General features: G+C 37.7%; 1 protein-coding gene across 1 annotated transcript; it reads right to left on the bottom strand.

The window, feature by feature from the left end:
- Positions 1 to 2,619: 2,619 nt before the first annotated feature.
- On the bottom strand, positions 2,620 to 16,106 carry LOC120568327 (immunoglobulin lambda-1 light chain-like). Its single transcript, XM_039815754.1, has 5 exons — positions 15,904 to 16,106; positions 15,487 to 15,809; positions 5,759 to 5,810; positions 3,157 to 3,465; positions 2,620 to 2,831 (listed from the first exon to the last, which is right to left on the bottom strand). Exons 1-5 carry the CDS (start codon positions 15,944 to 15,946, stop codon positions 2,671 to 2,673), a joined length of 888 nt encoding a protein of 295 aa, XP_039671688.1. The 5' UTR covers positions 15,947 to 16,106; the 3' UTR covers positions 2,620 to 2,670.
- Between the last annotated feature and the right edge of the window lie 1,361 nt (positions 16,107 to 17,467).

Here is a 17,467-nt window from a genome sequence, read left to right as displayed (position 1 = left end):
GCTAGCCACTGCTAACTCCTGGTGGAGCTTGTGACTGTTAAATGCCGACCATTCGACATTCCACGCTAATTCACGTCTGTGTTTATACTCTGTGTTTAGCTACACCAATGCTAGTATGCGTTAGCTGAACTTTACGGATCCTGCTCGCAAGTGTCCGCTCATTTAGACCACAAACTGGACTATATCCAACTTCAACGAAACTCCCAACGTGTGTTCAGAGACTGATGTGTTTTTGTTGTTGTGGAAACCTGCCTGAATAGTGTACCGGACTGTCCAGCTACCAGGCCTGCTAGCCCTCCGAGCTAGAGATGCTCTGTCGCCGGGTAAGGTGGGCTGTGTTAACACCGAGTGGCGCAGAAATGTGGTGATTTGTATCTTAACTGCTAACTGCTGGTGGAGTTTGTGACTGTTAAATGCCGACCATTCTACATTGCACGCTAATTCACGGCTGTGTTTATACTCGGTGTTTACAGCCCACCAAGCGCTAATGCTAGTATGTGTTAGCTGAACTTTACGGAGCCAATAAAGTGTGTGTACTAAATGTAGCCTGTTTCTTATGTCGTTTCTATATAATGTCATTTTTATATATGTTAAATGTGAAACATCACTTGAGTCACGATGAAACGTTGTTTCGTGTATATGGTTGAAATGATAATAAAACACGCTTGAGTTTAGTTGAATGCCTCTGTCTGTCTGTCAAGCGGTAGGCGTGGCTTGGGAGTGGACTCAAAGCAGCGAAGCAGGTGCATTCTGGGATTTGGTGTTTGTCATCCATATAAGACAAAAACACATTTTCTGGCTTTTTTCGGCCTAGAAGGCCCCAATTTCAATTTTTTTTCACATTTCTACTACATAAGTGACACAATTTAAAGATATATTCAGCTTTCCAGCGGTGAAATATTCCTTTAATGACACAGATCCAAGCTGAGAGAGTGAATACTGAGCGCTGAAATCAAACTCCAGTTCCTGGAATGATCCTTTAACCAGAGTGGATGGTTGTAACTGTCATTGTGTTGTTAATGTGAGAAAGGCTGCAGAGCAGAAACCCACACAGCCCGTCTGCTGCAGGAAAGGAAGTGGTGATTCTCTGTCAACAGTTTTTTATGATTTCTAATAACTACTGAGAACAGATTCATATCTGCTGCTGCTGTAAACACTCAGGAACTCCTCTTCCTCTCTGCAGCTGTGTGTCTTTTCTCTTGTGGTCTGGAAGCCTTTTTTTCCACTGAGCCCTCTACCCACACACAGTTTAACTGAGCCCAGAGAGCAACAATGATGACCCACCTGGAGGTCACGTCCATGGACTTTATTTATGGGGATTTTAGCCATCAAAGGTGAACTTTACAGTTTACACTTGGATTTGATGAAAGTCCTCATACAAACACGACAACTCACATTGACTGTTTTCTGATCTGATGTCTCAGTGGTTAATGTCTGCAATGAAAATAAGGAATCTTCTTATTAAATATGTCATTATTTTCATGCATTCAATGTTGTACAAGTCAGTCTCTGAATGATATCTGAACAAATCCCTGTGTAAAAGAAGTTCAGAAAATAGATAGGAATGAAAGTGTAAAGTTTGATTTATGTAAGTTCTACTGAAGTGGAGATTTCTAGCTCAGCATATGATAACAAAACCTTTAAGATATGGATTATAAAATTAAGACAGTTTTTTAAGACTACAGGTAAATAATTGTTAATATTTTAACTAACAGATGTCATCATCAAACCTCCCCAGTTGATTACCTACATCAAGGGTGTCAAACTCATTTTCACTAGGGGCCACAATGGAGAAAGAGAATCACACCAGGGGCCGGACATGTAGAGTTTATTGACATGCTTTTGTTACTGCATGTCACTTTTTTTTACATTTTGATAGCTTTTTTCCTCATTTTTGTTGTTTTTTCTGACATTTTTATGGCTTTGCCAGACATTTGTCACCTTTTGGCAAATTTGTTGCTTTTTCCGACATCTTTGTACGCTTTTTGTCGCGTTTTTCTTGACATGAAGCCCTACGAAAGTCATCAGAAGAGTTCCTTCTGGGGGAATTTCTGAGTCTCAGAGTCGGCAAATCTGCCATATTCTGCTTTGAATGTCACGTAATTGCAGTTTAAAAAACACTTTCCTGTGTTTTGGGTTTTGACTAGGTGGGCCAAAATGCATAATGAACCCAAATTGATATACGGGCCGGATCTAAATCTACAAGGGGCCGTATTACAAGTTTTATGAAATTGAATGTTTAAATATGAAGAGAAGGCATTATGTAATGTTAACTTAATTAGTTTAACAGTTTAATAGTTTAACTAATTTAGGAGAAATCTACAGGCACAAATATATGAAGTGTAGTCAAATAAATGTTTTCTTTCTGCTAGTCCTAAAGAAGACATGTTATGAAAGATAAATAGCACAACATCCATTTGTAGCTTGAAAGCAGCTTGCTCTATACTCTTTGTCCTCGAGAAGACCCACAACTACTGATCTGTATAGAACAACTAATTACATATATTTGTTATCTTTGGTTAGCTGTCCAAAGACTTTGATTCTGATTATTTAAATGAAATCCATAAAAAACAAGTATGAAAAATCCTAGAAACTTTTATTGTTTTTTATGTACGTTCACAAAGAATGTTATACTGAAAAATTGACAAAGCTGCAGCACACAGAAAACAGTCAGTCAGCATGTGTGCAGCTGGTGGACGGTCCCTTGTTTCTGAGGATCATCAGCAGAGAGAGTCCACAGCAGTACACCAGACTCTTCACTATCAGCTGGGTGTACAGCAGACAGAACAACTTCACTTGGTACTGAGACAGTGGTGGAAGAGTAGAAACCTCTGCAACAGAAAAGCAGTGAATAGTGTGGACATCAAGGTTTATTATCTGGTTATGAGGTGCTGCATTCAAGGCATTTGAGAGCTTAAAAACTGACTTTTCTCAAATCTAGTGATTGTAGTTGGTTTAGCAAGTTTTGTCTTTAAACTTTTTGAGTTTTATTTTAATTTTTTCCAATGTTTTAGATACAAATATGGTCATGGTCCTAAATGGTGTGAAATTGCAACACTGGAGTTGCAGTGAGAAATGTCAGTCCTCTGCTGTCGTTGACAACATCTCTACATGAAGCTGAATCACTGCTGAACACAGTCACCACATCTTCATTACCTTGTTCTGTTTGGGCCACCACTGTCCCCCCCTCATGTAGGACGTCACAGCGGTATTTATATTTGCTGTTCTTTTGCTGATTAATCAGCAAGATGGAGGCGGTGTGTCCTGACTCTCTGATCTCCAGCTGCTCTCCCTCAGTAGAGGACAGCTCCTCCAGAGGACCATTCTCCTTTCGTCTTTTCCAGGAGAACTGGACCAGAGGAGGAAACATGGCTGAGGCCAGACACAGCAGGGAGCTCTTCCCCTCCAGGTGGGCTCTGGATGCTGCTGGGTACACGCTCACCACGGGCTTCACTACCGGCTCATCTGAAGTTTGACAGCAGCAACAAGCAGCACAGACACACATTCACACAGTCACCAGCAGCTTCCAGCACTGCATTCAGTCTGATCCTGGAAACTACATGGACTCTGATCACTAAACTACTCATCAATACAGCACAAAGTTCACTACATCTACTGGATTCACCTTCATATGAAACACACACATCATCTCATGTCAGCACGGGTTATATGGGGACTAAAGACAAACATGGATTAATGTACAAAGTCTATTCACTATAATTATTATTACTAACATAATATGACATTTTCGTTGATAGAATGAATTTCTTTCTATAATATAATAAATAACATTAACTTTCACATTTGATACTTGAGCAATTTTGAATTATTACAATCTATATAACATATTTTAATATATATTGAAACTACACAATTCATAAAAAATGTCATAATCTTTAACAACAATGTTCAGGTTTATACACAACTACAAAAATAAGTGTTGCCCCATGTCCCGGGGAAAGTAAAAGGCCACGTCGGGCAAGTAAATATAACAACAAAAAAGATTTAAATAATTTATATTTTAAATGTATGCGGTCAAAAACAGACAGAAATCACTGTTTCTCTGGTTAGTTAAGTGATTGTAAATAGATTTGATATATATATTTTTTTTTAAATAACAGCCTCCACTTTCAGTATGAACTTTAACTCATCTATGATTCTGTTCATGATGTGTTTATACATTTTATATAAAGATCGAATATAACAATTTATTTGAGTCTTTGTCCATATTTGATGACCATTAATGAAAAACAATTTTTATAGGAGCAAATAAAGATTGACTTTGAACGAGTAGAAATAATTTTTCCGTCAAAAAAGTCTTAACATTAAACCATAAATTATTTTTATTCAACAGATTCTCACTCCCATCTCGTAAAAAGACACTTGGTCAGGTGACTTTGGCGTTGTTATTGATGATAAAAGTCTCCTTTAGCGTCAGATCTAAACATGCTTAATCTAAATGTTCTGGGTCGGGACTATGCGGCCCATTTTTGACTCAGTCAGGTTTAGGAAAAGATGGTGGGGGGGCTTACGTTTCCATGACACGCGGGACAAGAACGGGACGGTTGGGTTTAGGAAACGTGACACGCGGGACCCGATCCCCGGTCTCCTGGGTGAAAGTCCTGTGTTGTTTGACCCATCCACCCCCCCAACCAACCTCCCTATGCAGATATTTGGGCTTTCATACTACTCTCTACCGTAGTCTCTCTTAATGCTAAGTCATATTCAAGCTCCATGTAGCTGCTGCTCTCCCTGGAGCGCTCTACAAACACGCTGAAGGTGGTTTTAGGGTCTCTTCAGACGCTGACAGCCACTGTCCAAACCTCCTTATTTTACCAGTTCAGAGTGAGAACGGGTTGTTTTTATGATATATCAAATTTAAATAAAAACTGCAACATAATAAACAGACTATCTTGATCCCTGATTGTAAATTAACATATAATAAATTATAATATGTTGTCATTTACATATTAAAATGAATAACATATTTATTTTTCATATAAATAAAATTTACCTTGTAATTATTTTTTTTTTTTTTTTTTTTTTTTTTTTTTTTTTTTTTTACACACTTTAAATAAAATGTTCAGATTATGTTAATCATCAAATACTATTTATATCAAAAATGCGCTAAGATAAATGTATGTTTGATATTAAAAGCATGCTGAGATACATATAAATATGTTTGTGCTGTTATATATGTAATCTTGTATCATATATATAAATAAATGATTATGCATAAATTATATTTATTGTAATATCATATTCAGTATATCTGTGTCTTCATGTATAAATATATCTTCCACTAAAAGACAAACGTACCATCATATAAAATACAATAACTTTTAAAAATGATTTATTATTTTATTAATTATTCTTAACAATATAATTAAATTCATACTCTTTACAAAATACATTTACTGACATATATTAGATTATGTTTTTAGATCATATATTATCTTATTGCTGATTAACTGAGAGGATCAAATACTGTATGTTTCTAACATTTCATCAAACATTTTCTATAAATCAGATTAATCTCCTGCAGAAATAAAGAATAACTGGAGTTGTGCAGTGAGATTTAAACATGTTTTCAGGAACTATGAACCTTTTTTATGTAACAATAGCTGCATGGCTGCAAGAATTCTCTTCTAATGATGAAAAAACTAACATGTGAAGCCTGAAGCAGCAGAAACTCATTAAAACACGTTTTCAATTTGATCAATAAAACAAATGAAGGAAAATAAATGTTTATTCTTACCTGATACAAACAGTTTAGTTCCAGAGCCAAAGATCAAGTACCGTTTACCTGCCTCCCACAGTGAAACTGAGTGATACAAAAACCCTTACTGCTGTTGAATGTGTCTGCTGAGGTGAACCAGTCCAAATTATTAACCAGTATCATATTCCAGCTCCATGATGTGTTTCTCTAATGTTCATATTAACATGACTGTCTCTTCTTTTATGTCTTTATGTATGCTGTACTAGTGTCATATAATATAAAACAAGTGGAGCAGTGTGATTGATGACCTTAGTTTATTTTGTATAATTGTTATTGATCGATTTTTGCCTTAAAACTCTGATATTGTTTGCTGTGGGTTTAATTTATTATATGTTGCTGTGGACAATTTATCTTTTCCCTCTTTCACGAACTGCAAAAACAAACACTAATTGACCCACCTGTAGAACCCCGTTCACATCAGCGATCTGATTGGCCAGCTGATCAGACCAGTCCCTATAAAAGGAGGCTAGATCGCTTACTGAGGGGGACAATGCTCTGGACGGATGGACCGGCTGTGTGCTGCAGCGGCCTGGCTTGCTGATCTTCTTCTCCCTCGGTGTTGCTGCTGACTGGATCTCCTGTACCCTGGTGGAGCTGAATCCCAGACTCTGCAGTGAAGTGGTCCTTTTCTCCCACACTGATCCGTGGGTATGTTTTAGCATTTGAACTAAAGGAGTCGTTTTTACTAGTTGTTCATTCCTGTGAAGGTGTAAGATCCTGGGGCCGACGGCAGAGCAGCAGACACGGCAGTATTGTTGATGAGCCCACTTGAAGTAGAGGAAAGGAAAGTTGTCATTCTAGTCACCCGAGACTGGTTTAAAGTTGCCGGGCTACGAGCAGGCTACCCATTGATTTTACATTTCTCCACTGACAGAAGAAGAGCGGCACCACAGAATTCCTGGTTCTGGATCTCTGGATTGGAATCGGCCATGGACGTCATTTAGGGGGGCTGAAGTTACCCCAAAATGTTCCTAAGTCCCCCTAAAAATAACAAGAATTACATTTATCCTCATTGATATTTAGACGCAACAAACGACATATGTCCAGCTACAAAAAAATAGCCGAAAAGTCCGAAGTTAGACAGAAGTACAGAGAGTCAGGGGAAAGTTAGGACCATTCCAAGGGCCCATGACTGACAGGGGCCCCAAAAAATAGGTAAAAACTAATAAATTATTAAACCATCATCATTCAGTGTATACATATATTTCAAATATAATATAATTATTGATCTCTTTGTTCGTACTTGTTTTTGGCAGTAAAAGTTAAATATCCCCATTGACCAAAAAGTAAATATCCATATTGACCGACCACCCCCCTGTATCTGCATGAAATGGTTTGGTCCTGCCTTAGCGCAGTCAGTCTACTGCAGTCAGTAGATGCGCCACAACTGTAACCGTGACCACAATGTTGCCAAGTAACGTTAAATCAAAATCTGGCTTTCAGAAAAGGAAAGAGAGGAAAGACAAAGGAAAGGGTGTCAAAATGTAACCCAGTTTTTCACCAAGAGAGGTGGGTAGCCTGTAGTCTGTGAGTGGTATTAACCTGTTGGCTTAATGTCCATAGTGGAATAAGCTAGCTAGCTACAGGCTAGTGCTAGCCTACATTTAATCACCATTTAATCAGTGCAGGGAAACGTTTAGCAAGATGTTCATATTAAATCATTGTCCCTGCCCCTTTTAGCAGCCTTAACAACAGATGAGTCAGCAGCACCCCAGTCTCCCCCTAACTGAGCCCCTCCCTGTCCCAGTGAAGAAGGTCAGCAACATTGGGTTCAATGACATGCCTGTTAGCATCATTGCAGGGAGTCTGTGGGGATTTCTGTCTTTCCTGCTCTTTTTACCATTACAAAAAGAAAATCAAACAATAACAATTAATTAATCTGTTTTGTATCACTATAATAACCCTGGTGTGGAAATTCCATTTTACATGTCCACTTTATTTTCTTGTTGGCATATATATGAAGCTAAGTTAAAAAATCTGCTGTTTATTGTTTTGAGAGGATGATGTTAATTTAGTTTGATTGAAAAGTTAATATATAATTAAGTTTGTCCGTTTTTTTTTTAAATCTTTCATTAATTATTAATAAAAATAATAATTTAGAGAATTTTCCATTTTTGTCAAATTTTACAATAACGATACATTGAGACTGTAAAAGATGGCCTTCAGCACATTATGGTTGCTTTTAATCTTGCATCAAATGGTGAACTACATACTAGACTTGCATGCATGTACAAATCTCCAGCAGTAAATATTGTGCTAGTACTAGTATTGAACTACAAGAAGCAAGACCGTTTCAAGCCTTTAATGAGAGTTATGTAAAGCTTTTGATGGGGCAGTTAGGTCCTAGAGATGTGGGGACAACAGCTGTGCAGAGGGAGTGCCCAATTTGATTTTTTTTTTGTCATGGAGCCCAAAATTCCTGGCGGCGCCCCTGCACCGCACCGTCTCGTTGCATTGGTGTGAACTAGCAGCTTTCAGAGCGTTGCAGAGCGGAGCGTTGGGAGTAACTGGGGGATTCATCTCGTCGCTACTCTTTGGTCTGAACTCGCTATGCTTACCTTTTTAGCTAAGTTTTCTTGAGGTAAAGGAAAAGGGGATATTTTGGTTTGCTATGGAAAACTAAAGTCTAGCTAGAGTGAACGAGGGAAATACAAGAAATACAAGAAATGGTTAACTTAGCAAGCTAATCACAACTCTTTATTCATTGCCAATAATATAGCCTTCAATTCATGGAGCAGATGAGATGGATATTGGAAGATATTTCAGCAGAGAGAGAGAGAATCAGGAGATTGGCAGAGCAGTTGATCCTGATTGAACAATCCTTAGACCTATAGACCATTACTGACAATGGTCTATAGGTCTAAGGATTGTTTTGTAACAAACATTTGTTGGCAGGCCTAGGCACTATGCATAGCCTAAATTAAATTATTTCATTACCATATATGCTAGCCATATTCTAACCAATTTAACTTTCTTCATTCATTGGCTTTGATAAATTGAATACATATGTAGATGTTGCCTAAGGCTAGGCTAAAGATGAGGACATGCCCACAGATACACATGTGGAAATAAAATGAAAGCAATCCTACATACAGTACATGCAGTATATTTAGTAATCATTACTCCAAATATTTTATTCCTTCCACCATCAGGTTATTGTATTTAGACAGTAGCCACTTTAAATAGGATCCGTATCAATAGCTTACATGATAAAGTATGCAGTGATTCCTATTATGCCTATTTTTTTTCTTTTCTATTTGTCATATTTGTTTAACTTACCAGCTTATTAGCTGTCTGGCCTCTCTTTGTCAGTTTTTGGACATTTTGGATTTTGTCTCATGTGACCAATTTGCATTTCGAAGTCATGAAATTAGCATCAGAGTTTTTTATCTTAAGGCTAGACACTACAGGTGAATAGGGTAAAATTTTTAAATAATAGATATCACCATGAAACTTCCTCAGTTGATTACTTACATAAGTATATAAAAGAAATGTATTACAAGTTTTTGAAATGTGTATGTTTAATTATGCAAATTAGGCATTATATCATTAAATATGCGTGATTTTGCATATATTTTCGGTAGATAGATCTGAACGTATAATAAAGCCAGGTGCAAAATAATGTTTTCATTTTGTTTACACACAAGATGAAAACAAAATTACAGAGGGATTTCAGGATATCTGCTTTCATTACCTAGGAAATCCAAATATACTGTCCATGGCCTTAAAAAATCGATTTTCGCCACATTTTTTGGCTTAAAATGTCACATAAATCAGGCCAGGAATGATTTATTAACAAATCCCTCTGTAAATATCTTCGGAATCCTACTAAGTGTATAACTGGAAAGTTTGGTGCACATAGGTGCTACATAGGCTGAGATGTTTATACTGAAAAATGACAAAAAACTCATTTTGAGAAAACGGCATTTAAAGATTTAAATAGGGGAATTTAATACATTTCTATTGGAAAAATTGCTCAAAAACAGAATAAATGCTCAGGCCCTTAGTAATAATAATATAGAATATTTCAAGCTCATGAAAATTGATTACTTAATAAAATGGCAGACATATAAGGCCTACAAGTGCAGTAACTCATTGAATTAACATTGGCGTATCATGCACAAAGTTGCAGACAAAACCCACACTAGACAGTTGTATGGACACAGAACAAGACCAACAGTAGATGTCACAGCTTTCTAAAGTCTAATTGTCCATTCCAGCACCATATGTAGGCTAGTTTAGCTGTGCTTAGACTCTTGTGCCTGTGTTTTACACTGGCAGTTGTTTCGAGATCCTGAGCATATTAGTTTCTCTCATTGAATTGACCATCACAACTGTGCTCTGAAGCCACAACTTCTCCATAACAGAAAGCATGGCAGAGGCACCTTCATTGAAGATGGAGATGGCCATATTGCTGCTGCCTCAAGCTTACTTTCCCCACAAAACAGTCCCCTCAGTCAGCTGATGGTGAAGCTAACTAACCAGGCTCCCATCAGCACCGGTTCATAACAACCCAACAGAACCAAACTAATTATGAATCATTCAAAAGACCAATATTTAGAACATTGGAGAAAGCAAACAAAGTAGACTAAATTGTTATTTGACCACCAACTAGGTCAGACAGACAGGTCAGTGAGAGAGAGAGAGAGACAGGCTCAGTGACCACCAGCTGGGTCAGACAGAGATACTCTTCCTCCTCCACTGGGAAAAACTATCTTCACTAAGAGAATTACACCTTGGAAAATTTCTTTTCCTTTTTTGGCTATTTTTTTTTTATAAAACTTCCCAAAGTTAACACCAGAAAAGAAGCTGGTAGTTCTCCTAGGAGAGGGGACAGCAGCTCTACTGACAGCTAAATATGGATCTGCCTGCCACAGCCTGAGGGACTCACAACCACTTTAGGATCCCAAAATTACAGATTTGTTTAGTAGCCTATTATATAGTAATTATATTATACAACCATTTTAACTGTTGTGTAATGTAATTGTTTTGTAATATAGTGTGTTGTATCGCGATCAGTACAGTGTAGTTAGTATATATGTAACACATAGGACATGTAGGCTATATGACTTTCTGTAAACTGCTTTGAGAGAGAGAGGGTCTGATTACCTCCGCTGTCCGAAAACTCCTGTTTTCTGAACAATAGTTGACATATCGACGTACTACGTGAAGGCATTTCATCATCTGCTGTCTTAGTGTGTAATCCCCTGTCTTCTTGCTAATAACTGTTTTCGTCTTCTCTGAGGTGATTTTCGACCGTTTGACGCATTTATTTTGACATTCTGAACTACCGCGGAAATGTCAGAGCGCGTCACGTGACGATTCTGAACGAATCACGTTGTTAGAAATTGGCATCAGCCAATGAGATTGCGCATTTTGAGTTAAATCCCCCCTTTTACTTTCACGATTGGTTGCTGATGAAAAGGAAATGACCATATTTGGATCCGACAGCATTGTAGAGGAGAGAGAGAGCTTTCCAACGGTATATGTGATGACAGGGTGCAGACAGCGATCGCGGAGCAGCGGGATGATTTAGAACGCCAACTTTTGTTGAATTTAGGAGAAATCTACCGACGCTAACAGACAAAGTGTAGTAAAATAAAGACCTAAATGTGTTTTTCTGACTTTTTTTCACCACAAGTCTGAAAGAATACATGTTATTGAACACAAATAGCCAAAAATCTCAAAATTGACCAGTGAAAAAAAACTGATGTTTTTGCCTGCCGTGTCTCGCCTTAAAGGATAAGACAGAAGGAACAGAGTAGAAATGGAAGAAAATGATATGTCTGTCACTTTTTACTTGTTAACATCTTGGTTTCTTGACATAAGTGTAGCTCTAATACAATAACAAAAGATGTGAGTGCAATGATGTTGCAAATGCAAGTTACAAATACCCTGGGGGCTAACCCCCCCGTCTTTCAGTCCTAGTGACGTCCCTGGACTCGGCTATTCAAAGCCCCGCTGAAGCAGATATTCTGTGCCGGCGCCAGGAGAAACACGGAGCTGACTCCAGGCTGGACTGGACTTGGTTGTTGTTTCACCCTGGGACAGAATATTGGACAATCCATGGTTCTATTGTCTCCCTGGTTTTTGAGGAGATTGTGATTTTAATGTCAGTTTAAACTTAACTTTTAAAATATTAAAATGGCTGGGAGTCTAAATCTTAATTTATTTAAAATTAACAGACTTCCAATCTGTTACACTAGCTGTTGTGGATCGTTGGTTCAGACGTTCATGTTCCTCAGAGGATGAATCCTACTGACTTTGATAAGTTTTTATCCAGTAACCTCATCAGCTCACATTTTTATATTTAGTCCATTACTATAAATGTATAATGTCTGTGTGTTGCAGTGTAGTTACTGACAACACACCCTTCAGGAAGGCCACAACCAAGGTATTCACCAAATCAGAACCACACTCTGGAGATCTACACACCTGACCGTTTGACGAGCCCCCCAAATATGTTACGGCCACAGCAAACAAACACAACTTAAATGTGACCATCAACATATCGAATAACACCAAACCTGAGGATTAGTTAAAGTAAATTAAGATGTATTCACAAATTAACTATTATTGATTAAACCAAAACTACGGGAGTCTGGAGGTCTGGCCAAAAAGAACAAAGGAAGGGAAGAAGCCTGAGCCAACCCACCAAGGGCCGTCAGACCCAGAACCCCCACCCCCAAACTAAAAAGTAGTAACTAACTAACAGAAACAAAGCCATGAAAACTAGACTACCAGAGGTCCGTTCCAGGAAGGAGGTTTAACAAACTCTGAGTGTAACCCTGATCTCTGAGTTGATTTACCCTGAGATGGAAACTCTGAGTTTTCGGTTCCAGAACAGCTGATTTGAGTTGGTTCAATCAACTCGGAGTAGGTTGACTCAGGGTTAGGCGCGTGCACATAAGGCAGCATGAATGGAGCCATGATTCTACGATTCACCATGGTAACAACCACAAACAAACGGGTCGTCGGCAATACTCATGGGAACATACAGCGAGTTTGAACCATAGACAGTATATTATTAATATTAAGAGTCTATGGTTTGAACATGCATTTCGTTAAAACAGCAAGACAGCGGCTGCTGCTGCAAAGAGAGAGAATTGGTGTGGGAGAAAATTGTTGCCCGAGTCAATGCGTACGCATTAACAGTGTATTCATTTCATATTTAATCAGTTAACTTATAATATTAGGCTACTGGTGAAAACTGGAATTGTATTAGGCCTACACCTATAATTTTATTCAGGTGCAATCCTGCGGGTGAAAAAGTAAACTATACTATTCCCATTCTGAGGCTGCAGCACCATTATCATTAACAGAACTATAAGTATGATCATTTATTTCTTTTTAATGGCTCTCACTGGTTTGTGTCCAGGGAACACGTTTAAAAAACGTTTCAGAGCGATCACACTTTTCTGACGGCTCTACATACAGTGGCTTTACTATTACAGTATGATCCGCTGCTGTTAGAAAAACTAGTAAACACGACACAAAGAATCTGCTGGGATGTTAAAGCCTGTCCCACGATGTTGAACTAGTGGAAGGATAAGGTATCTACATATCTAATAGACTGTGATAAAAAAATCCTCTCAAATCGGTTATGTGGAAATGAAGAAACATCTAGTCGGGACTAAATATCATCTCCGGCGGTAAACTCTATGAATTAATACAGCTTTTTCATCAACGATCGTCGACAAAAGGACATGACATGTTTGAGAAAAAAACATTTTATAGTCTGCCTAACATAAACCAATACGTTTTTCTTATTCATGCAGATAACAAACTGCATTAAAATCGCCTGATACAGACTGAATGAATGAGGAATTTCCCTTGAGAGGGGTAGTTTTTGAGTAGACCTCCATCCTCAAAGCAAAGAAACCCAAAAAAGAAGAGAAACCAACGGTGATCAGCTGCTTCAGTCTCAGAGACAGATTTCTGTCTCCCAGCCTCTCTTATATCCAGGGGAGGGGCCCCCTCAATCAGAAATCAGGAACACCTGAGATGAACAGAGGAAAAAGAGAGCAGGGGGGGCCCTAACATCCATTACTATACATTTATAATGTCTGTGTGTTGTAATGTAGTCTTGTTGTTATCTGAAGTAGAAAGAGTTGTGATCCTCCTACTTTTTATATAATTGCTGAACTTAAGGTCAGAAATATTAAAGCTGAAATTAACGTTATTGGATGAAAAGGTTTGTTGCAATTTAATCATTCATTCAAAGTGATTTCAGTGTTTGGATGGATAGATAGATATAATATATATATAGGGTTTGACATTAATATAATTATATATTTTTTTAAAAACCTTAAAATATCTTCAATCCATATTCTGTCACATGTCATTAGACATTTCTCTGTTGATTAACGGTTTATAAGACATCTTAAAATGTGTATAAATATTAGGATTTATTACAGACTTTATTCCTGCAGCAGGTCAAATCAGAGGATTTTAATCTTTAAATGTTGAAGCTGGTTTTGGGTTCATCATTTTGCTAATTTTCTCTAAATGATTGTAATCAGGAACTGCTTTTTATTTTTATTTTTTTAAATCACATGTGTTACGACCTGATGTCTAGGGGTTAAACGGATGCAACATAACAGGTGCCCCACTCCCAAACAGGACAAAGAATTCAAAGTAGCAGTTTCTATTTATTTTGGAGATGAGGCCCCAACACAACAAACAAAACAATTCTAAAGGCAAACTAAACCCAAAACAAGTAAAGAAAAGAAAAAGCTCTAACCTAAGCTTCTGATCACAAAACAGGAGAAGAATAAAAAAAGGACTTCTCACTCCTACCAGACTGCTACTAGCAACATAAGATATTGAAAAATGTCTTCACAACTAACACAAAGTGGCTGAAGGATAACAAATCAAAGAACTCAAAACTGAAGGCTGTTAACACAACTCACAACCACTTGGACCACAAGACTCAGGTTACACAGGCACATGTTGGGAATGGCAGAGCGAAGAGAGGGGCTCAGGTCCTGTCTGATGAGGCTTAAGATGGCTGCTGTCCTCCCGGCGACCAATCAGGAGACAGCAATCAGCTCTGCTGGACCAATCCGGTGGTCACACCTGTTCTTCGTTACCTGTCTACCCTCAGGAGAACAACTGATAGTGCAGGGCCAAACAAATTACAAAATATGACCTCAGGGTCATAACACATGTACATACATTTATTTGTATTATTAATGTAATTATTTGAATAGTTTTCAGTTTCAGATCTTTTATTATTGTTTCTCTGTGTTGTTAAGAAAAGAAACTTCAGCTCAGTTCAGTGTGTTTGTGACCAGTGTTAGACAACTTACTCAGGAAGTGGAATCAGTTACTTGTTAGTTATTACTGCTTAAAAAAATATTACCTTACATATTACATATAAAAACTAATTAGTTATTGTACTTGTTATATTACTATATTACTTTCTAACTGGATTAATAACTGTAATATAATTACTGTTTTGGAAATTGTAATCCCTTACACTACTCACTACTGGGGAAAGTATCCTAATAATATAACAGTAATAGATTACTTAGTAATGCGTTACTGCCCAACACTGTTAGTGACTCTGGCTGAGATGGAGGTGAAATATGTGAACCTGGGCTGTGGTTTACTGATCTCTTCCTGTCACAAACACTGTTTGACATCTGTTCATCTGGAGGTTTTTGTTCAGGCTGCAGGGAGCATTTCTCACTGTGGGGATCAACCTTCTCACAGGAGCAGTAGTAGGTGGCTGAATGATCGGGTTTAACCTTCTGGATCTGCAACTCACAGACGTTCTGATCATTCACAGCTGAGAAATCATCTTTCTGAGGATGATTGTATCTCTCCTTCTCTATGACACCAGTATTCCTCCTAATATACAGAATCCTTGTGAATGTTTCTTTGTCTCTCTTCTGGTACCAGTATACATAATCATAAGTATTGTCACACTGCTCAGTGCCTCGACAGCTGAAGGAGACGTCTCCACCAACTCTCCTGGTCAATGTTAAATCCTCCTGAATCAGCTGTGTTGCCATGGCAGCCAGCGCTGTAGAGAAACAGACAGGTAGATGAAGGTGAGTGTGAGCCAGTGTTTGTTAAAGGTGGAGTTTGTTGGCTCCTGATTGGCTGGAAACACTCACCTGAACACAGACAGCACAGAGCAGCAGCTGGGAGGAAAAGCATTTAGTTCAGTGGTGTTTCCTCTGGTGAACCTGGGGAGAAGTGGCGCTCTGATGCAGCTGAGGCCAAACAAGGACGAGCTGTGAGATCAGACGAGGGCCACGTGGTTTCTAACAGCTCCTCACATCTCCCATCAGCCCCTGCAGCAGACAGATAAGGCTGCTGTCTGAGTTTAAAAACAGGTGGAGCATTTTATCTGATACAATTATATAGAATACGGAAATGATGGTCGGAGTCATTTCTACTTCAAAACACCTTTTTATTAATGTTAATAAAGTTATTGTAATAGGAAAGATTTTACTTTTCAGGATGAAATATTCAAATATGTTTATTCATTTATTTTTAATAATTTGAAGAATACAACGTTTATTTTCCTAAATAAATTATTGCTTGCGTAATGGTCAGTGTGCGGGACTTTCTCTAAGCTTCTGATCTGCTACTTTTGATCATATCCTACGCACCTGCCTGACAAAAGAGGTGTGCAAAAAAGCTTTAATAATTTGAAGAAACCAAATTATTATTTTTAATAATTAGATTTTTCGAATAAATTGAATTAATTCCTTTTTAATTTTTAATTTTCTTATCAAAGTTCCACATTTTTTGACAATTTTTTTTAAACTTAGTTTCAATATTTTTTCAATGTATGTTTAATAACTTTCATTTATTTTTATGTAGTTGATTATAGTTAATACAAGGTGTGAAGGAGTCACTTTGGGCTCTGGGTAATTTGTGATGAACTTTTTTCACTATTTTTACAAACCAATCAATATAGAAAATACCTCCAAAACAGTTAAAGAGTTCAGAATGAGCTCCAGCTCAACCAACTCCAACAGTAAAATCCTGCTTTTACATTAATGCTGAGTATTAATAATCTAATATATAATATTAAAACAGTCACAGGGAACATTTTAACTTTCAAAACTACATTTCACTGATGATACTTATAGACTTACACTGAAGGAACATTTTCAATGCAGGACTTTTATTTTAACAGAGTATTTGTACTGTGTGGTATCAGTACTTTTACTGCAGTAAAGTATCTGAATGAAACTACTGTTGTTACTGAGTAGAACATTTCCTTCACACTGCGCCCCCTAGTGTCTGCAACAACAAACTGATTCACACACAAGCCTTTACTGTAAAGGGGGGAATCCCAAGTCTCTTATTTGATATCTCCTCGGTCCTCGCTGGAACCAGAAGTTGGTATTTAGGACCAAGAGAGCCATGACAAGTTTTGTGCATACATCTATCAGAAATATGAATCATTGACACATTTACTATTTTAACCCCTTTTTTTTTTTTGTCTTTTACTTTTAATGTAATTGTTTTTAATGCTTAATGCTTATTTATCATGTATTTATCTATTGTTTGATGTCAGGCGTCAGTTTCCTCAACGATTTCAGTCTTTGTCAGCATAGTTAGACATCTCGTCTCACTAGTTGAACAACACCTCTCACTATTTACTCTTTATAATCATCTAGTTAACTGGTGATGATCAAAATGTCCATTAGCTAATTAATAACT

The sequence above is a fragment of the Perca fluviatilis genome, chromosome 11 (genome assembly GCF_010015445.1).
Source record: "Perca fluviatilis chromosome 11, GENO_Pfluv_1.0, whole genome shotgun sequence".
NCBI lineage: Eukaryota > Metazoa > Chordata > Actinopteri > Perciformes > Percidae > Perca > Perca fluviatilis.
Note: the sequence above shows the minus strand (reverse complement) of the source record. Positions and strands in the feature narration are given on the sequence as shown.